General features: G+C 36.9%; 1 protein-coding gene and 1 pseudogene across 2 annotated transcripts in view; both read right to left on the bottom strand.

The window, feature by feature from the left end:
• Positions 1-22,258, bottom strand: part of Lmbr1 (limb development membrane protein 1) — a 146,277-nt gene that overhangs the window by 94,214 nt on the left and 29,805 nt on the right. The window contains exon 4 of one of the 2 annotated variants that reach the window (XM_074059981.1): positions 18,104-18,243. The exons of the other annotated variant lie outside the window; for it this stretch is intronic. Within the exon in view, the coding sequence (XP_073916082.1) occupies positions 18,104-18,243 (140 nt within the window). The remainder of the gene's footprint in view (positions 1-18,103; positions 18,244-22,258) is intronic. 2 annotated transcript variants of the gene reach the window in all.
• On the bottom strand, positions 1,701-11,101 carry LOC141416820 (U3 small nucleolar RNA-associated protein 25 homolog pseudogene; annotated as a pseudogene).

Genomic DNA, 22,258 nt, shown 5'->3' with positions numbered 1-22,258 from the left:
GGAGTTGTGCTAGAGATCAGTTTGGGGAGAAATGGAATCTTAACAATATTGTCATGGACAGAATGTATCCCCCAAAACTCACAAACTGGAATGCTAATCCCCAATGTAATTTAAAAGAATGTGATTTCCACTATGTGGAGGCATCTCCTTTGGGAGATGCCTAGGTCATAAGGGTGTAGTCCTCATGATGGTACAATGCCCCTTAACAAAAGGCAGGAGAACACTTGTTCATTCTCATTCTCTCTCTCTAGCCCCCTTCCTTCCCTCCCCTCCCCTCTCCACTACATAATGACACAAGGCAATAGCTGCCTGTGAAGCAGGAAGAAGCCTTCACCAAGAACCTGATCACTGATCTCTGACTTCCAACCTCTGTAACTGTGAGAAATAATTATCTGTTGTTAAAGTCACCCAGTCTATGGTATTCTATTGTAGCAACCAGAGCTGACAAAGAGAACTGTCTTCTAATCCACAACATGTCTGTTTCTGGCGTAGTTATTATGGTATTTTTCAATTTCTCTCAGCAATGTTTTACAGTTTATATTTCTATATTTAAGGGGTATTCATTTTAATATTAAATTTCTCATTTTCATTGCCAGTTTAAAAATACAATTACATTTTGTATATTAGTCCTGTATCCTGCAACCTTGAAAAATGCACTTACTGGTTTTAATAGCTTTATATATAACTGATTCTATCAGAATTTCTATATAGACAATCATATCATCTGTCAATAGACAATTTTGCTTTTTTCTCTCCAACTTAAGTATCCTTCATTTTAAATTTCCAAAACAATGTTAAACAGAAGTAGTAAGAGAAGACTTCCTTGCCTTGTTCCTGATCTCTGGGAGAAAGCATTCAGTCTTTTACCACTGAGCATGACGTTACCTGGATGTTAATCATAGATGTTCTTTTTTTTTTTAATTTTTATTTTATTCATATGTGCACACATTGTTTCAGTCATTTCTCCCCCTTCCCCCGCCCCCTCCCTTACTACCCCCTCCTTTACCGCCCCTTAACCCTTGTTACCAGGCAGAAACTATTCTGCCTTTATCTCTAATTTTGTTGAAGAGAGAGTATAAGCAATAATAGGAAGGACCAAGGGTTTTTGCTAGTTGAGATAAGAATAGCTATACAGGGAGTTCACATGCATTGATTTCCTGTACATGTATGTTACCTTCTAAGTTAATTCTTCTTGAACAAACCTTTTTTCTAGTTCCTGGCCCCCTTCTCCTATTGGCCTCAGTTGCTTTAAAGTATCTGCTTTAGTTTCTCTGCATTGAAGGCAACAAATGCTATCTAGTTTTTTGGGTGTTTTACCTATCCTCATACCTTCCTTGTGTGTTCTCGCTTTATCATGTGATCAAAGTCCAATTCCCTTGTTGTGTTTGCCCTTGATCTAATGTCCACATATGAGGGAGAACATACAATTTTTGGTCTTTTGGGCCAGGCTAACCTCACTCAGAATGATGTCCTCCAATCCATCCATTTACCTGTGAATGATAACATTTTGTTCTTCATAGCTGCATAAAATTCCTTTGTGAATCACAGATGTTCTTGATTAGGATGGAAAAATTCCCTTACGAAGCCTAGTTTAGTGGTGGTGGAGTGGCTCAAGGGGTGGAGCATCTGCCCAGCAAGCACAAGATCCTGAATTCAAACCCCAGTACCACAAAAAAAAATCTATTTTGCTAAGAGATTTTGAATTTTGTCATGTACTTTTTCGTCATGCATTGTGACTTTTCTTTTTTAGCATGTGAATATGGTGAGTTACATTGATTAGTTTTTCAAAAGTCATGATATATTATCATTATATTTGATTTATTTAAATTTGATTAGAATTTATGCATCTATACTCATGAGTTATACTGGTCTATCATCTTTACTTTTAGGTAACAGGGTAATGCTGGCTTCTACAAGTTAGGAAAAATTCCCTCATCTCCAATTTTCTGGAAGAGTCTATATATGACTGGTATTACTTCTTTCTTAAATATCTTCTTGACCTATAGTTCCATTTTTCTCACAACATCTGAGAAAACTTTATAGTGGTTTTTTTGCCTTTCAAACATTGTGTCCATTTCTAATTTATTGGCATAAGGTGTTCATAGTGTGCCCTTATTATTCTTACAATAGCTGTAGATCTGCAATGCTATCACCTCTCCCATTAACTCTCAGAAAACTTGTGTGCTTTTGTTCTTGCTGTTGTTATTGTTTAGGTTTTTTGTTGGTCAATTTGTTTTTGGTGGGACTGGGGTTTGAACTCAGGGCTTCACACTCACAAAGCAGGCACTCTAACGCTTGAACAATGCCTCTAGTCCATTTTGCTCTGGTTGTTTCTGGATATGGGGTCTCGAGAACTATTTGCCAGGGCTGGCCTTGAACTGCAATCCTCCCAATCTCAGCTTCCCTAGTAGCTAGGATTATAGCTACTAGGCATGAGCCACCACACCTGTCGATTTTTTTTGTTGCTGCTTAGGGTTTTTTCTTTCTCTTTTTTTTTTTTTTTCTTTTTGGCTTATTGTTCTGGCATCATTTATCAATTGTATTGCTCTTCTAATTGATTTTGTTCTCTATTTCATTGATTTTTCCTCTCATCTTTTATTTCCTTTTTTCTTTTGATTCATTTTCCCTCCCTTTTCTATGAATATATAAACTACTTTTTCCTATTAATATACAAAATACAATTTCTTAACGTACAGTCTGTGGAAACTGATTAAAAGCCTCTATTCTATACAGGCTTTTAGTGCTATAAATTGACAGGATGCTTTTAAGGTTTTTCTCTTCATCACTGATTTTTGAGAAATCTGATGATGTGCCTTGATGTAGTTTTCCTGGGATTTCTTGTGTATTTCTTCAAATTTGTGTTTGTGGCTGAGTACAGGAAGCATGTGATACACAAAAGATGCTCACCTCATAGCCAGGACATGAGAAAGAGGAAGAGGAGGGGCCGAGTCCTAACCCCCTTCACTGCACATCCCAATGAACTGAAAGTCTCCCACTAACCCCACCTCTTCCGGTTTCCTTCTCATCCCAATAGTGCCAAGTTGAGGACCAAGACTTTAACACACAGGCCATTGGGGAACGCTCTAGATAAAAACTACAGCAAATGTATCATGCAATGCATATCTGTGCTGCTCTTTGCTGTAAAATATTCTCTCTACCTGGTATATTCTGGCCTTCTTGGCCTCTCTGAATTCCCACCTTTTCTTCTCATCATAGAACACTGTTCAGCTCCATCTGGACTGACTCTCTCTGCACTACAGTAGCCTGGCTGCCCTCTCTAGGCAGCATCTTGTTTTAACTCACATCTGAGGGATTACTGCCTACACAGACAGTTTTCAACTTAGGATTTTACATCCTTAATGGTGAGATGTCAATGCACAGTTTAGGGACTGTTCCCCAGGCTGGCCACATGCAATACAATACTCTCCCAGGAGGCTGGGCAACAGAAGGGAGCTACAGCTCCCAGTCAGCCACGTGACCACGAGGGTCAACAGTTAACCCTGCATAGCTAACCTGTGTTGGCAGATTATGTATATTAAGTGCATTTTCAATTTAGGATGGATTTATTGGGATGTAACACCATTCTGTATCAAGGAGCAGCACCTTATTGTCTTCAAAACCTAAACTCTCTCAAACCCCATCTTAGTGAGATTATATTTAGCTTTTAAAATGTTTCTCTACCAATTCTCAACTATTGATTATCTTAATTTTTCTTACTCCAAGTCTGAGTCTTCTTGATAAAACAAACAAAATCTCTAGGCATAAAACACTGAAATACAGAATGATTGCTCTTTACCATCTATCTATGCTAATGGACTTATTCATCATTAAGCTTCTGCACAGCAAAGGAAAAGTCACTAGCCTGAAGAAAAAGCTAACAGAGTAGAAAAAAATCTTTTCCAGATATACATCTGACAAGTGATAAACAGTCAACAATCAACAATCCATTGAATAAATGGACAGATGAGCTGAACAGGCAATTTTCAAAAGAAGTATAAATGGCCAATAAATAAAGAAAAGCTCAACATTCTTAACCATAAACGGAATGAAAATCAAAACAACATTGAGTGAAACACCTCATTCCAATCAGAATGGCTATCATCAATACCACAAACAACAACAAAGGCTGATAAGGATGGGGGAGAGGGAAAGAACACTTAGCTGCAGTTAGTAGGAATGTAAATTAGTGCAACAACTATGGAAAGCAGTATGAAGGTTCCTCAAAAACCTAAAACTAGACCTACCATATGATCCAGCCATACCACTCCTGGACATGTATCCAAGGAATTTAAGTTAGCATATAACAGAGCCACTTGCACACCCATGTTTACTGCAGCACTATTCACAAAAGCCAAGCTTTTTAAACAACCCAAATGCCTACAACTAATGAATGAATTAAGAAAATATGGTATATATGCATAATGGAGTATTATTCAGCCTTAACGAAGAATGAAATTATGCTTGCAGGTAAATGGATGGAACTGGAGATCATTATGTTAAGCAAAGTAAGCCAGGCACAGGACAAAAGTCACATGTTTTCCCTCATATGTGGAAACTACACCTAAAAGATAAATGTACACATAAAGACATATATGATCTTCTATACATATACACACATATATAGACATATGGCTAGATAAGGCAGACAGATAGACAGTTAGATAGATAGACAGACAGAGGATTGTTAACAGTGGGTCTGTATAAGGGGGCCAGAGGGAGGTAGGAGAGGAAAAGAGAATGATATCAAGTGAATAATACTGAAATACATTTTTTAAATGTTTCTGATGTGTAGTTACCTATTCCAGATACTTACTGGTATCCTTTTTTAAAGTTTTTTATAACTAAACAACAGAATACAGTCTTTGCTTATTACAAAATGAATAAACTCCCACATCTATATTAATTTTTCTCTTGCTAGATGGAATACTATTCTCTACTTTGAAGTAGCGATTCTCTGTCTTCTCTTCCCCTAGATTCCTAAATGTAATTATTCCAGTGTGCATTTCTACACTGGGTCTCCATGATACTTTACAAATGCCATCAATCTTATTCTTCCCCTCCTTTTCCACATCCATCCATTATGTTCATTGTTCTATGTACATTTACAAAGTATAGTCTACTCAAATGATGGTGTGCTAGAAATATTTTGAACAAAATAATGTAAGGACTCGCTTGGGTTAAATTCCTATTACACTGCTTAATACCTGCTACTTTCAATTCACTCTCAAAAAAAAAAAAACCACCACCACTTGGAAAAACAGGTAATAGTTTTCAATCTTTTCTGACATAGAATTGCTTTAGATTCTCTTCGTGTCTCTAATAGACCAAACAAAAGTTTATTTCAATAAAATACTTAAGAATAGAAAAAAATGCTTGTAAGAATCTGGAATTATGATTTGTTCAAAATAAACAAGTTTGTTTTCATTTTTAGTATACCAAAAATAATATAAAAACACAAAAATCTGGAATAGAAAAATATCTCCTTGGGCTGGGGGAGGGGCTCAAATGGTGAAGTCCTGTCTGGCAAGCACAAGGCCTTAAGTTCAAACAAAGACTGACAAAAAAAAGAATTATTCTCATTAATTTCATCCCCAAAAAGCTTATGAAACCAAAACATGTACACATATGATATGTGAAATATATGAAACTGAAAATGATGAAAAACTAGCACAAAAAATAAACCGCAAAGAAATGCATAAGCTCATTAACAAAGTGGACCTTCCTTCGTCTCTGAACACCTAAGTTTTCTCTAGAGGCACCAAAAGAATTCTAAAAATCATGGCATATGTATTTAAAGCTTTGTGAAACCCTAATTCTCCATATCCCTGCATCATGACCTCCCCCATGAAGCACAGGACAAGGGCAGGACAATGGAGATGCTGAACTGCATACCTCACCCCTATACCCTCCAAGCTCAGCCTCAGCATAACCACAGTCATTTCACATCTCAGACTTCAAAATCCTTCACTGCTTACAATCACAAATACAAATCCTTGAAAGCAAAGGGTCTACTTTATTTTTATAATAAAAAAAATTATCCTCGTAGCACACAAGGAGACTGTTGTTATAAATACACATACTTCCAGAATTTATGTTCCCTTCATACAGTGAAAACTACAAATTCAAATTATTCTCTAGAAGTCAAAACTTAAAAGATAAAATTTGCCTTAGGCAAAAAGCTCACAAGTTGTGAAAAGTATTTGTTCTGACCAATATACTCAAAAGCTAAATAATTAAATCATCATCAACAATTCAGGACAATTGAAGAAAATGGCAGGCTTATAACAGAAAGGTTTTAAATACCAACTAATTTTGTCTGTCAGGAAATAAGATGCCATGTCTTTTCTCTTGTATCAGTCTACCAGTCTTTTCAGTATAAATAATTAAATGTCAAAAATAAGTCTATTAACCAGAATAAAAAAACGTGAAAGTTTCAGGTTGAGTTTATGGTAATCAAATTATATAATTTACAAAATAAAAGAGAGTAGAAGTTACTATAAGATTGTCTACTATACAAATACAGTGATATATCTAATACACATTGCTAAATAGGTATGTTCTTGGTAACTTTGCAAAGCTTAGTAAGTTTCTAGCTTTCTACTTACACACATCATATGTACACCCAAATATCCCTTAACAATATTCTATAATTTTGATATACCATTCTTAAATATAAAATAGTGGTAAGGTCAGTATACATGTTTATTCTATATAATTCATATTAGTTTATAAAATAGCTCTGTTTCAGAAAGCTAAAATTATATACCTTAACACAGTAGAACTCTAAAAATTCAGGAATGTAATTTGTCTAGGATCAGCATCAATGGCAACCTATTTGAAAATATTCAGTGCTCATCCCCAAAAGAGGCCTGAATTTAAAGGTTATTTAATAATCCCAGAATGCATACCTTAAAACAAAACAAAACTGAATTGCCAGATCACCACAGGATTCATTTCATTAACTTCTAGCCCCATCTGCTGGAGTCACTAAATATTTCAAAATACAATATACAGTTGTATAAAGAATATAATTTATCATTTTTTTTCTCATGTAGCCAAAAAACTTCATGACTATAAACTAAAAATTAATCACAGTTAAGTCATATTCAGTAATTTCCAAATGACAAAACTCAGTTAAAACCACGATTTGTGAAAAACTGAAGAATCCAATTACCAAAAAGTGACATATAATTTAACATAGCTCTTCCAGGAAAGAAGAGCATGGGAGGAAGACAAGAAGTTTTTGCATTTTTCCTTCATGGTGTCTGGTAGCAAATCAAAATAAGGTACACACTCTTTGCAAAGACTGGTCAGATTCACTGTGGTTAACTTTTCTTAGAAGTTAATGTTATTTTATATATGGTTTTTAAATGTATATTTTAATGAAATTAAAACACTATGAGTTTTTAAGAGATAAGTATTTTTCTAAGTTGAATTAAGGCAGAATATTTATAAGATTTTTTTTAAAGCCTGGCTAGGGAAAATTAAGTTTTACCAAATCTGTTCCATCCAAAATTAACATCTAGCAATATCCAGCAGCAAGAAGTTTTCCAGTTTCTCAGCACCCATCTTCACAAGCAACAACACATATGCTTTGCTTTAATAAAGCATCAAACAGGCAATGTTGAAGGAATTCACCAAGCAATAGTTAGAGGTGAAATCATAATAAAAGAACTTATGGTTTACAAAAAGAGTCACAAGAAGTTTCAATCTGTGAATCTCTCGGAGTCATTCTAGACTGCACTTGGTCTCTGAAAGCTGTGATTAACCAAAATTTGGCTTACATTTAATTTTTCTGGCACACCAGACCTGAAAACAAAGAAAACACACTATACTGCTTGCTACTTACTATTCCTTGTATCAATCCTTTCCCTGTACAAAAAATCAGAAATAAGTCCAACTGACCCAAAATCAGTGTATCATACCCAATAACATGAACTTATTTTCCTACAGTGATACAAACGTGGACATTCTTCCTGGATTGCAGCATCTAGACTGCCCACTCCACACCTGCCATGGCAGTTAATTTCTGGGCATTGTACCGGGAGTAGAGGATAATGTGTACAGGTCCACATGGCTTCTTCTCTCTTAATGGCCTTCAGCATATTACAGATTTCTCTGCAGAAGTGAGGGCATGCTGGCAGTTCACAGAATATTAGGATCCTGATGCCTTTTGTTGTATACCTTTTGTAGAAATGGAAGCACTCCATGGGGAAAAGAAACTGCTCCCCTCCTTGAAGGAAGAAGTGTCTGGCACTGGAGACACTAGAATTCTGGGTTGTACTCTCAGAGGTAGGTGAAGTTCATTCAGTTCCTCCTCCTTGAAGTAATTTTGGAGATGCACAGTCAAAGTATGAAGGGACAGAGATGAGTACGTGGGACATAACTTCATCAAGGTATTGATGCAAGAAAGTTAAACCTGATGTCAATCACTGAAGCAAGGTTTTTGACTTCTATCTTGGAGGAGACATAGGAGCTGCACCAACCCTTGACTGATGGAGCATGACATTGGGATGTTCCTCATAGCCACCAGGCACGGTTGAACACTGAGGTGATCTGAGCATCCTGTAGCAGTATCTGGCAATAGTACTTGGAACAATTATTGAAGTTCCACCTCTGCACTCAAGAAGTCTACCCTATGTGAGTCCAAAGGTAGGAGGGTTCTGTGGTTCATCAAATGCAGAGCATGCTCACAGTTCTGCATCAGGTAAATGTCATCTTGAGCAATGATGAGAACCTTAATAGAAGACGAAAAGTCAGTCTCTCTTCTCTCCTTTCCCACCAGTGACAGTCTTCAAGCACAGAAGGAAAGCAATGAGAATGTCAGAGGAGTAAAAGGAGCTATAAGTGGGATATTTCTCTAAGGCACTGCCACTCCACTCTCCTGAAGTCAGGATCATGTTGTCCACCAACAGTGTAACAATCCTCAGCCCTCGCCTCAGCATCTATCCATATTTTCCCTCAGACCCCTTTTTGTTGCCACAATAATTTTCTTCTTGTTGTCACCCTCAAAGAGACTAAAGAAGAGCTGTGCCACCCACAGGGCAACCTCCCGGAATGGCACCACTATCAACACATTTGGCTTTGTTGGCCCCTGGTCCCTGAAGCCATGTCATTACCCACCCCAAGTTCCTGGCTTCGCCATCAGCTGCTGTTGTCAAGCAGTTGCACACTGGTTTGAGGACATGATTTATCACATGCTGGAGATACATGTGGTGGATCTCTTCCCTGTTCTTCAGGTGAATTCCTTCTGGGTAGAACAGGTCATGGTAAGGAAGCGTAATAAAGAAGAGCTCTTTCTGGAGGGGAAAGAAAGGGCTATTTGATTTGATGGACCAGATAGGAACTGACTACTGGTCTGGTCCAGGTGGATCACAGAAGCTTCTGACTTTAAATCAGTATGCTTTAGAGGTTTAAATGTTTCCAACTTCTAAACCTCAGATTAAAGGACAAGCTGGCCCTGGATGGGTCATTTTAGCCTGTGGGTCATTTCGAGTCTGCAACTACAGCTTGAATTTCTTTCTTTCAGTTCTTTGTTCATTTGACATAGAAACGGGTCTATGATGCTTTCGGAGAACAAGTCTCTTCATTTTCCTCTTCCAGAAAATTGGTTTCTGGGCTGGAGGTATATCTCAAGTGGTAGAATGCCCTGAGTTTAAACCCCAGTACCATTTTTTTTTTAAAGAAAGAAAGAGAGAGGGCTGGAGAAGTGGCTCAAGTGGAGTGACTGCCTAGCAAGTGTGAGGTCCTGAGTTCAAACTCCAGTGCTGCCAAAGATTAATTTAAAAAAGAAAGATAATTAAAAAATAGATTTCAAAGCTGAACAGTGACTCATGTTTTCCATCTAAGAACTCCTTCAGGGATTTCTGTGATGTGCCAGACAGCTCCTCCCTATCTTCTCTCTTGGGGTCAGCAGATAAAGCCACTTTCTCCTGAATCTCAGCAGACTCTGATGCCACTTTTTCTTTGACACTGACATCACCAGCACCATCTTTAATGGCTCATTTCTACATCATCCACAACACTGTATTCTTTATCTTCTTTTGCCTCTCCTCAAAAAAAAAAAAAAAACTAGCAAGTAGTTTATATACCCAAAAAATTGTTCTGATTCACTGTCTTATTCACTTTCAAAATATGAAGAGTCTGGGGGTTGGGAATTTAGCTCAGTGGAAGAGCGCTTGCCTGGCAATTGTAAGGCCCTGAGTTCGGTCCCCAGCACCGAAAAAAAAAAAAAAAAAAAGCAAAATATGAAGAGTCTGAACTCTCTAACAATTGACAATCTGTAGTTTTGATTCCTTTCTAGAAACCTGCCAGAGAAAAGATGCTCAGAAAATCCCAGAGATGCTGCTTCTGCTTTTTAGTCAGGTTATTGAGCAGCTGGCTCTAGCTCCTGTTCCCACATTTGCCTATGGTGAAAAAAACTGACCACCTCCAAGAGTCAAGTTTTCAACAGGAAGTTGTCACACCAACACAGACACATGGATTCCCACTGTGGTTCTTCTTTTTTTTATTTGGGGTGGCAGGGAGACTGTAGCTTAACTAAGGGCTTCACATTTGCAAAGCAGGCCTTCAACTGCTTGAGTCATACCTCCAGTCCACTTTGCTCTGGTTAATTTGGAGAAAGGGTCTAGAAAACTATTTGCCTGGGCTGGCCTCAGAACCTCGATCTTCCCAATCTCAGCTTCCCATATAGCTAGGATTAGCTAGCTAATCTGTTGTGAAACACTATTGTGGTTCACTTTTAACAGACTGATCCCCACATTGGTTCCCTGGCCTGTACAATGGTGGGAAAGATCCAGTGGAAGCTACCAAAACTGCATCTACCTAGGAAAAGAGTCAACAAAAGCAACACTACATGCCTGGAGGGATTTCTGAAATTACTGTCACCACAAAAACTTAAAAGATGCAGGGGTTGAGACTCTCCCACTTCCCCATTTAGCTTATCTATCTGACCATGCAGAAGACAGATCATGGAGAATGGCACTGGATTACCATAGTCGGTAATCTGAAATGCAGCTGCTATGCCAGATGTCCTTCCAATGTTTGAGTGTCCTGGATATCAGGTATGAAGCTACTGACCTGGCAAATGTGTTTGCTCCATCCCTGTCAGTCAGACCCATTAGAGGCAGATTACTTTCAGCTGGCAGGTCCACAATAGAACTCTACTGTCCAACGTCAGGGTACATCAATTCTCCAGCCCTGTGTCATAATTTGCTTTTCAGGGATCTTGATTACCTTTCCCTTTCATCAGATTTCCATATACTGGCCCATTATACTAATGACATTATGCTGACTCAACATAGTTAGGGTGAAGTAACAACCACTCTGAACTTATTGGCGATATATTTAGGTGTCATTGGGTGGATAATAAATCCTCCTAAAATTCAGGGAGTCTCTACCTCAGTGAAATTTCTAGTCATCCAATGGTGTAGGGCATCTCCTCTATGGTAAAGGGTAAGTTGTTGCATCTGGCCCCTACTACACCAAAAAAGGGGCACAACATCTAGTGGGCCTCTTTGGATTTTAGAGGCAGCACATTTCTCACTTGAATGTGGTATTCTCATTCATTTACTAAGTTACCTAAAAATTTCCTAATTTTGAATGGTACCAAGAACAGGAAATGGCTCTTTAACAGGTCCCTTAGGCCCTGTTCCTCTTCTCTCAGGATGCAGCTGTTGGTTTCATGGGGAGTTACCTGTAACAGCTGACAGAGGAACAAAAGACCTGAGGCTGATTTGCAGATGGTTTGCACCATATGCAGGCACTACCTGCAAAATGGACAGCTGTGGCCCTACCATCCCATTCTGGAACATCCCTGAAGGAAAGAGGTGAAAGGAAATCCTCTTAGTAGGCAGGACAATGGGCAGAAAATTAAATTATTTTAGTTGGAAGGAGAAAGAATTAAATATGCAACTATATACCAATTAATGGGCTATGGCCAGTGGTTTTCTGGATGGTCAGAGATTGGGAAGAAACATAATTAGAATACAGGTGATAAGAAAATTTGGTGTGGAAATATATGGACAGAGTTCTCTGAATAGACAAAAAAGTGAAGACACCTGTGTCCCATGTGAATACTCACTAAAGGGTGACCTCAGCAAAAGACAGTGTGACCTAAAAGTATGGGATGGATATAAGTATTAGGTGGCTTCTTTCCCCAGCCACTCCTGTCATCACCTAGGGAACTAATGAACAAAGCGGCCATGTGGCAGGAATAGAGGTTGTACATGGGCTCAGCAACATGACTTCACTCACCAAGGCCAGCCTGGCTGCTGCTGCGGGCCCAATCTGCTCCAGCTATCGATTTTTTTTTTTTTTTTGGATTCCAAACTTCCACACCAAATATGTGTTTCTTTTAAATATACACAAACACATGTACATTTACATTTATCTGTTAGGGTCTTGTTTATAATAAACAACAATTAAAAACAAATGTTATGTCTTCATATTGTGAGTGACCAAAAAAAGTATGCCTTGCTTATGAAAACCTTCACAGAAGGTGTTACCTTTTTAAAACTCAGTAGGTCAAAAACATTACAAAACTATAGTCATTAAAACAATATAGCATAGGAACAGGCAAACAAACCAGTGGGAAAGAACACAAAATAAAACACAACGTTTGTTTTTTGCTCATTCTAGACCAAGCATTCATTAACCAACATTGTTCTAAATGGGGATAAATGAGACAAGGGTTTCTACTCTCCCCAATCTTTTTAAATATAGTGCCTGAATTCTTAAAGCAATAAGGCAAGATAAAGAAATAAGAGGGATACAAATGGGAAAGGAAGAAATCAAATTATCCCTATGTGCAGATGATATGGTCCTATACTTAAAAGACCCTAAAGACTACACCAGAAAAGTGATAAACACTTTGGGCAAAGTAGCAGGAGACAAAATCAACATACAAAAATCCATAGATTTCCTGTACACCAGCACCTGAACTTGCCGAAAAACAACCCCATTCACAATAACCTCAAAAAAAAGAAAGAAATACCTAGGAATAAACCTAACCAAGGAGGTAAGAGACCGCTATAATGAAAACTACAAAACTCTAATGAAATGAACTGAGGAAGACATTAGAAGATGGAAATAGCTCCCATGTTCAGGGATCAGAATTAATATGCAAAAATGGCTATACCACCAAAAGCAATTTACAGATTCAATGGAATATCCATCAAAATCCCATCAATCACCATCAAAATCTATTTCTTCAGAGAAATAAAAAAATCCAAAAATTCTTACGTCAGCACAAATGACTTCAAATAGCCTTCCTGAGCAAAGAGAGCAATGCTGGAGGTATCACAATACCTGACTTCAAGTTATACTACAAAGCCATAGTAACAAAGACCACATGGTACTGGCACAAAAGCAGACACACAGACCAACAAAATAGAATAGAAGACCCAGAAATAAGTCCATGTAGCTAGAGCCACCTGATTCTTGACAAAGATGTCAAAAACATGTGTTAGAGAAAAGGCACCCTTTTCAACAAATGGTGCTGGAAAAACTGGACATCCACGCATAGAAGCTGGCATTAGATTCCTATTTCTCACTCTGTACAAAAATCAATTCAAAATGGATCAAAGAAGACCTGAAACTTTGAAACAACAACAGAGAAATCACTTGACAATACAGGCATAGGTAACTGTTTTCCTAAATAGGATTCTAATTGCTCAGGAAAAAAAGAGCAAGAATTGACAACTGGGATTATATCAAATTAAAAAGTTTCTGTACAACAAACAGTTATCAGAGTGATGAGAAAGCCTACAGAATGGGAGAAATCTTTGCAAGCTATTCATCTGACAAGGGATTAATACCCAGAATACATAAAGAGCTAAGAGAATTAAACACCAAAATATAAATAACCCAATTAATACCCAGTCAATGAATTAAACACACAGTTTCCAAAAAAAAGAAATACAGTCAGGAACTGGTGGCTCACACCTATAATAATAGCTACTGGGGAGACAGAGATCAGGAGGATCTCAGTTCCAAGCCAGGCCAGGAAAATAGTTCTCAAGCCCCTATCTCGAAAATACCCAACACAAAAAATGGTTGGCGGAGTGGTTCAAGTGGTAAAGTGCCTAACAAGTGTGAGGCCCTGAGTTCAAACTCCAATACAAGCCAAAAAAAATTAAAATAAAAAGAAGTACAAATGTCCAATAAGCACATGAAGAAATGTTCAACATCATTAGTCATAAAGGAAATGCAAATCAAACATGAGAGTCCACCTCACCTCAGTCAGAATGGCTTTCATTAAGAAAAAAAACAACAAATGCTGGCAAGGATAAGGGAAAAGGAACTTTTATCCACTGTTGGTGGGAATGTAAATCAGTGCAGCCACTACGGAAATTAGTGTAGAGATCCTCAAAAATAAAAAGTAAAACTACTGAATGATTCGCTATACACTCCTAGGCATCTACCCAAAGGAGTGTAAGACATAGTACAGCCGGGTGCTAGTGGCTCACACCTATAGCTATTCAGAAGGCAGAGATCAGGAGGATCACAGTTCAAAACCAGCCTGGGGAAATAGTTCACAAGACCCTATCTCAAAAAAAATCATCACAAAAAAAAGGGTGGAGGGAGCTGGTGAAGTGGCTCAAGGTGTAGGCCCTGAGTACAAATCCCAGTACCAAAAAAAAAAAAAAAGAAAGAAAGGCTACAATAGAGATGCTTGCACATCCATGTTTATTGTGGCACAATTCACAACAGCCAAGTTATGGAATCAGCCTAGGTGCCTATCAACCAATGAAGGGATAAAGAAGATGTGGTATATATGCTCGATGGAGTATTATCCAGCCATAAGCAAGAATGAAATCATGTCATGTGCAGGAAAATGGATGGAACTGGAGGTCATATTAAGCAAAATAAGCCAGACTTATAAAGACAAATACCAAGTTTTCTTTCATATGCAGAATCTAGATCCATACATACAAAAAACAAACCAACAAGCAAACAAACAAAAAGAAATGAACCTAAGCAGAAGACTACTTGGGGGGCAGGGGAAGAAAAGGGGAGAAGTACAAGGGGCAGTGATGGGGGTAAAAAAGGTCAAAGTATATTATATGTATGTGTAGAAATGTCATAAACCCATTATTCTGTACAATAAAAAAATCAAAAGATAAAAGAAAAATAAAAAACTATCAACTAGACCTTGTTATGTCCATTTTACAAATAAAACACCTAAGAAAGCTTAAATCATCTGCTCAGAGTTGCTGCTAGTAAAACACAGAGCTAAAGTTCAAACCCAGGTCTATCTGACTCTAAAACCTTGAGCACACTTGAGCCCAGAAACAGACTCTAATGGAGTAATTTACTAAACTCAACAAAAAATATAGCAGTAAATAAGAACATTCAGTTGATGGTACTAGGACAATGACTTAACTCTCTACTTGTATAAATTCCAGAAGGATTAGTTCATGTAGATAAAACCATTGAGAAAAAAAGTAAGTATCTGTCACATTTAGGGTGTGAAAGAAAAGGATCTTCTGTATAGAAAAACAGTTAAAGAAACCAAGGAAAGAAAAAGTTGAAATAAAAGTATAAAAACTGTGGAAATCAAAAGAGCAAATAAAATTAAAAAGCAAAATAACATCTAGAAAATATCTATGCTTTTGGATAAAAAGCTGATGTCTTCACATGTAACAAGATCACATAATTCAGTATTTTTAAAAAGGGCAAAGGACATGTTATAAATTAGGTATGTTCTCATTTTTTATATAGTTTATATAAATTAAACCTCACTAAAAATTATTACAAATTTAAACTATACCACTGAGAAACCCCTCTCTACCCATGAAGTTGGCAAAAGTGTTTATGTTAAAAACAAAAGGCACCTGTCAGGTGATTCTAGCAAACAGTGTGGCAATGATATGTGTTAACCTAAGAATTTCATTCTAATTATCACCTAAGGAAATTATCAGAAAGTTGAAGAACTACAACTTGAAAGCCCTCTACGTATGCTCTTCGTCTCACAAGGAAGAGAAAGTCATTTGCACCTAAGGAATAACTTAGCCACTGTCTACTTCAGATCTTAAAAATAATGATGGTCCCACTCCTACAGTCGACAAGATAACCTCTGAAGCCCACTACGTTAATGCATTTATACACACAGCTCATTGACAGTCACTGAAAATGTTTTCAGAGAACATCAACTGGCATTGAAAACATTCATGATAGAATATTAAATGCTTGGAAAGATGTAAATTGCAAGTCTTATATAATGCATACATAATACATTGAAAAAAAGAATAGACTTCATTTTCTTCCTTGTACGTTTTGGAATTTTCCATGTTCTATGTAGTGAGCACATAATACTTTTATGGTTAGAAAAGAAATAAAGGAACAGCTGGTGTTTCTATTGTTCTGAATGTCTCAGCAACATCTAAGGAGTGTGGAAGCAACATTGCTTACAAAAAGTATGTCTGTACTTAAACATCAGGAGACATGAAACTTACTCTTATCTCACACATAAAACTGATCATCTCTCAAATTTTACTCTTCTTGTCTGTTGGATTACACCATCAAGAATATGATAGCAACTAGAAGAGAAGTTACATCAATCTAAAGAAGCAAAGTCTTTCACAGTAGTTAATCTACACAGGGAAGCTATTCCACTTCTTTATGTCAACTTGGGAATTCCAAGCTCAATAATCTACGCTACAAATTCAATGTAAACAAGCTACCTCTGATGCATTTTTTCTAGGTCAAATGGCAAGTTAGCTAAGCACTGCTAAATGCGGACATTTTACTATTAACTCAAAAGAAGGCTCAAAATTCAGAAAAAAAAATCTAAAACTTTTTAGCTGAAAAAAAAAAGCATGAAAAAATTCAAATGCATAGAAAATACTTGTCACTAACTACTCATCTTCAAGATATTGTTTCACCAAAAGACCATCTTCACTAATTATAAAATGTCTCTTCACTGGAATCAAGGGAAATGATTTGGTCCATACAAAAATATCTGAAAAGTAAGTGTTCTGATTTTGTCACCTGCCTTTAGTGTTCAAAAAAAACTGTATTTGACCTACCATATAACTATCAAATTACATATCCATAACAGAATAACACTAGTAACACCTTTAACTAATGACAATAATAAAATAAAAATAAAGTAGTAACTTATAACAAAAGTTAACACTAATAAAATGGGAAAGATATGAGCAAAAAAGGTATGAGAAGCTCCAATTCTAACATAATTATAAAAAGAATTATACTAATATGCTCTAGAAGAAAAAAACTGTTCAATGTACATGCACTCAATTAACATATATAAAAGAGAATAATTCTTCAGGATAAAAAAAAGCACCTCATAGCCTTACTAACTATAAGAGCTACCACATAATAAGTGCCTATTAGAAGAGACAGGTACTTTACATTTTACATAAAAAATATACATTAGGTAGATTTTTTAAAACAAGCCTGCAAGATAGCTTTTATTTACCACTCTAATTAAGAAAATAAGAAACTGAGGTTGGATAATAACATTAACTTGCCCAAAGTCTGCTAGAAAATGTCTGAGCCAACACTGGAAAGCAGACCTACTCCACTTCAAATGATATACGTATATGTGTATATATATATATACATATGTGTGTATATATATATGTATATATATATAACATATAGATATAGATGTTATCTATAGTCATTATTATGCATTTAAATCACATTAAAATTTGTACTTGACAAAAGCAGTTTTCCCCCATTCTATCATATGTTTTGAAATGACCAAGTAAACTAATAGAAAACAAATAAAATAGAATCTACTGCCTCTGGTTTTTCAGATCTTCAACAGAGAATGAAGTCTTCTTACATATCAGATGAACCAAAATTCTCTTCCTAAGAATTTAAATGAAAATGTATTATCAAAAATCATAGTAAGTATAAAAACTTCTTCTTGGTTAATAAAAGAAAAAGCCTTTCACAACTATTAGCAATGGTTGGGTTTCTGACTTTATTAAGGACTTCAATGGTTTACTGGAGTAAGTTGCAAATTATGAAGGAAACTAAGAAAAGAAAAAAATCTAAAAGTACATTATAGTAAAATAATGAAAATATGAGTCATGATGGTATTAAGTGATATTAAGCAATATATACTAACCATGAATCAGGGAGCCATTTAGCCACTGAATATAGTAGTTTTGAGGAAAAGAAAGCAGGATTTCATTGCTGATGATTGAGAAGGGTAAAAGCAAAACAGCCCCAGCTGAAACCGCTAGGGTGAAGGTGCTCAGAAACAACCTGAAAGAGAGAGAGTCGTCATCATCAGCAGTTTAAAAAAGCAGTAAACATGGAAGCAACAGTAAAAGAAAACAATCTCTTCAACTTTTTAATTAAGAAGTATTATGTAAGAATTCATTCACTATATGTAGCTGGGAGACCTAAGATCGTGAAAGTTAAACTAGATGAACTTCCAAACTCCCAACTCCACAAAAAGATCATTGAGTTTAATGAGTAAACCTCAAAGATACATATACTAAAGACAGAGTACTTCACACATTTTATAGCAGTAGCTCCATTCCTCTTTTAAATATAAGTATTTATTTCACAACTGCATTTAATTAACAACTTTGACAATATACGCTAATAGTAATGCAACAACTGTTTCAGATGAAAAAATACTTGTAAAAGCAGTATCAAAACAAATTGATTTAAAATGGTTATTTCACAGTAAGAGGAGAGAAATGCTAATCACTCTAATTTGGTCAGTACACACTACATGAAGGTGTAGAAGTAACACAGTGAACTCCAGTAATATGTGCAACTAATAAATTAACTGAAGAACTAAGATGATCAAGAACAAGAGAATAAAAATAATTCATATTCTACCATCCAAATATAAACAATATTACCTACTCAAATTATTATTTATAAGAAAAATTTAGTGTTATCAAATAAAATGGTTATTTCAGGGAAGGGAAGCCATGGCCTAATAATATGTCTTTAAATGAGTAAAGATAAAATAAGATTATAGCAGCAAACAGTAGGGAGCTAGTAAACAATACTGTATGTACTACTAGATAATATTTTCATCACTATGTGGCCATTTTTAAAATTAGATAGCTGGGTTGGGGGTGTGGCTCAAGTGGTGAAGCACCTGCCTAGCAAGTATGAGGCCCTGAGTTCAAACTCCAATATTGCCAAAAATATACCTTTAAAAAACTAAAATAAAAATAAAATTAGACAGCTCAACTATGTAAAAATATCTAAAATAAATTAAGTCAACAAAGCATAAAGAAAAACATAGACAATAAATATAAACATGCCTTCCTTCCACCACCCTCCCACCAAAAAATACATATATATTATCAGGAAACTAGAGTCACCCAAAACAATCTAGGATAATGTACAACACCCCATAGGAGAGCGAGATTATGAGGGCCTTTCACTTTCTCAGTTGTATATTTTTGAAATGTTTAAAATTTTTATAACAAGGGCTGGGGATGTAGCTCAGTGATAAAGCACCTGCCTAGCATATCCAAGGCCCTGGGTTCAATCCCCAGCACTGCAAAAATATATAAATAAATAAAATTTTTATAACAAATATCTAATTTTTTAAAGTATTTTTATTTAAAATAAAATGGTAAAGAGAAAGGAAACCTCATTAACATTAAAGATAGAACTTTAACATCCACTCCACTAAGTTGATATTGGAAGAATGAAAAGCTAAATGCAATAAAATATAAGGAAAAGTAGGAATAAAAACCATACTAACTGCCTGAAATACACATTTAGTAGAGTAACTTTGAGGCCAATGCCACCTTGTGGCAAGCAACAGAAGTGGATTCCTACTTGGCCAAAAGTACCTAAGAAATCTCATGTGTTTAATAAATCAATGGCAAATTTTTAAGTAGAGGCCACATGAATAAACCAAACCATAATTCAAATCAGACACAGGAGAAGTGTTATGACTCAGTTCTTCTGAATGGACAACACATGTCCCTGAGGACTCAGACAAGTCCTCATCTCAGGATGGATAGCCAGCTCCAACAGACAAGTGAGGTACGGCACAGCTCATCAGGACACAATTCAGCATATACTTGCACTTCCCTACCCTCTCCATTTCCTAAACATCAAATAGATCTTTAGGATTTCATGCCCCCTTGCACAGTCTGCTCTCTCCCTAGGGTGCCCGTCACATGTTCCACATGGCAAATAGCAATAATTTCAAGACAGACCCCAAATGTCATGTGTCCTATGAAGCATTCCTCAATTCTACCTTCTTGCTCCTCTCCATAAAATTAGCCCCTCTCTCCTCTTGGCTCCTGTAATACTTTGACCACACACCCAGACAACATAGTTTCCAAGTCAAATACTGCAATCAGTTATCTGGCAAAGGAGTTAGCTTATGGGCAAACAGATAAAATATTTGTACCTGAAATATATGGTCACCATAACTATAATGCTTTCCCTTTCAACAAACAACTATCAGAACCCACTATACGTTAGTTATCGGCCTGAGAGACATCAAAAAGGTCAGAAAATCATCCTTGCTACCTTGAGTAATGAAGAATGATTCATAAAAGGTTCGTGTGATGGAATTAATGCTGTAAGACAGTCCGTAAGGTAAGGCCCTGACTGTAAAAAGCAGTTTCAGAAACATCATCTGCTAAAATGAAGCAGCAGAAAACCCTTACATCTCCAGGGATAGCGGTAGTAGTAAGACAATAGTGTTTTCCCCCGAGTATCTGACATCTGTAGCTGTCTCCATAACCTACCAAAAGCCTAGCCTCTCCTCATCTCCATAAGGTGGTGAGAGCCATACTTAGATGAGGGCCATAAGTAGTGCAAAGAAAGCCATCATTTGGAGATCATACAGTAAAGTGTCTTTGCAAAGTGACCATCAATTAAAACAGCAACACCACTTTGAATTACTTTAACACGCCACAAAGCTTTCACATACCTTTAGTTGGCAAACAAAAGCTAAGACCTAATCTACCCTGTTTTTGATCACCATCCTTAAGTTCTTCCCAAGCCTTTTATCATGGTCCCTCTCTCTCTTATTCCCACAAAAATACCTGAGTCTCCTCTTTCTGGGTGGGAAAAGAAGGGTAAACTCCCTGCCCACTTACCAGCTGATAGGACTATCAATGGACACAATTTTTCTCCTGCCCACATTCCCTGTCCTCTACTCCTTCTGTCTCCAAGAGTCTTGCTTCATTGGTAACTACACTCTTAATTTTCCATGTATCCTTCTCCTCTAGGTTCTAACCCTCAAAGTATAAACATCCTCAGGTATCTTCACTTTTCAGAAAGCTTCTTAGGGCTGGTAGAGTAGCTCAACTGGTAGAGAACTCCCTAGCAAGCGTGAGACCCTGAGTTCAAGCCCCAGTACAGCAAAATAAATAAATAAATAAAGCTTCTTAAGTGGGATTTACATTTCACAGCTTTACTTCTACACCAATTTCATTCTTAATCCACTGCAGTAAGATTTCTGCTCCTCACCACAGTAGTGAAAAGGCTTTTCTTTCAAGTCCATCAGATACTTTGTAGTTACAATCTGAACCTGGCCTTCCATGGTATCTCAAGTTGATAAGCATGATTTCCTTCTTGAAATTCTTTATGCAACTTCTGCAGCATTCCCTCCTTCCTAACTGTTCAGACTCCACTGATTTGTAAAATGCTGCTGTGCCATTATTCCACTCTAAGTTTTTATCTAGCTAACCAATAAATATATGCTTCATGAATTACCTCCCTAATCCCTCATTCTACATCAATGGAATTGTCAGAATATCCACGAGGCACCCAGTAGTGCTGTCAGGATGACCCCTAGAGAACTCAGTAGCACCCAGGGTCATTCATAGAGTACCTGGTAGTATCATCAGGGTCACACACACCAGGGTCACACACAGAGTACTCAGTAACACCATCAGATTCATCCATGGAGCTCCTGTTAATGCACATTCCAGAGACTCTGACTCGGTGACTCTTTTGATAACACTCATTTCGAGTGCTTGGCTCTATGCCAGGACTGCTCTAGAACAGTCCACTTTAGAATGGTAAACAACCATTTTTGCCCTAGCAGTATTAATAAGCCAGCGGGAGTCAGACAATAAACAATAAAATATTAAATGTGTAAATGTATACTAAAGAAAGTATTACAAAAATAAATCAAGGTACGGAGGGCTGAACTGAACATGGTAACATGGCAACATGGTAAGAGGATGGTAAAAGAAGCTGTCAGATCCTGAAGACAGAACCACCAGGACTCCTGATATTCAGGTGCAGAACTAGAGGAGACAGGGTGACACTGAGG

Source organism: Castor canadensis, chromosome 2 (assembly GCF_047511655.1).
Source record: "Castor canadensis chromosome 2, mCasCan1.hap1v2, whole genome shotgun sequence".
In the NCBI taxonomy this organism is placed as follows: Eukaryota; Metazoa; Chordata; class Mammalia; order Rodentia; family Castoridae; genus Castor; species Castor canadensis.
Note: the sequence above shows the minus strand (reverse complement) of the source record. Positions and strands in the feature narration are given on the sequence as shown.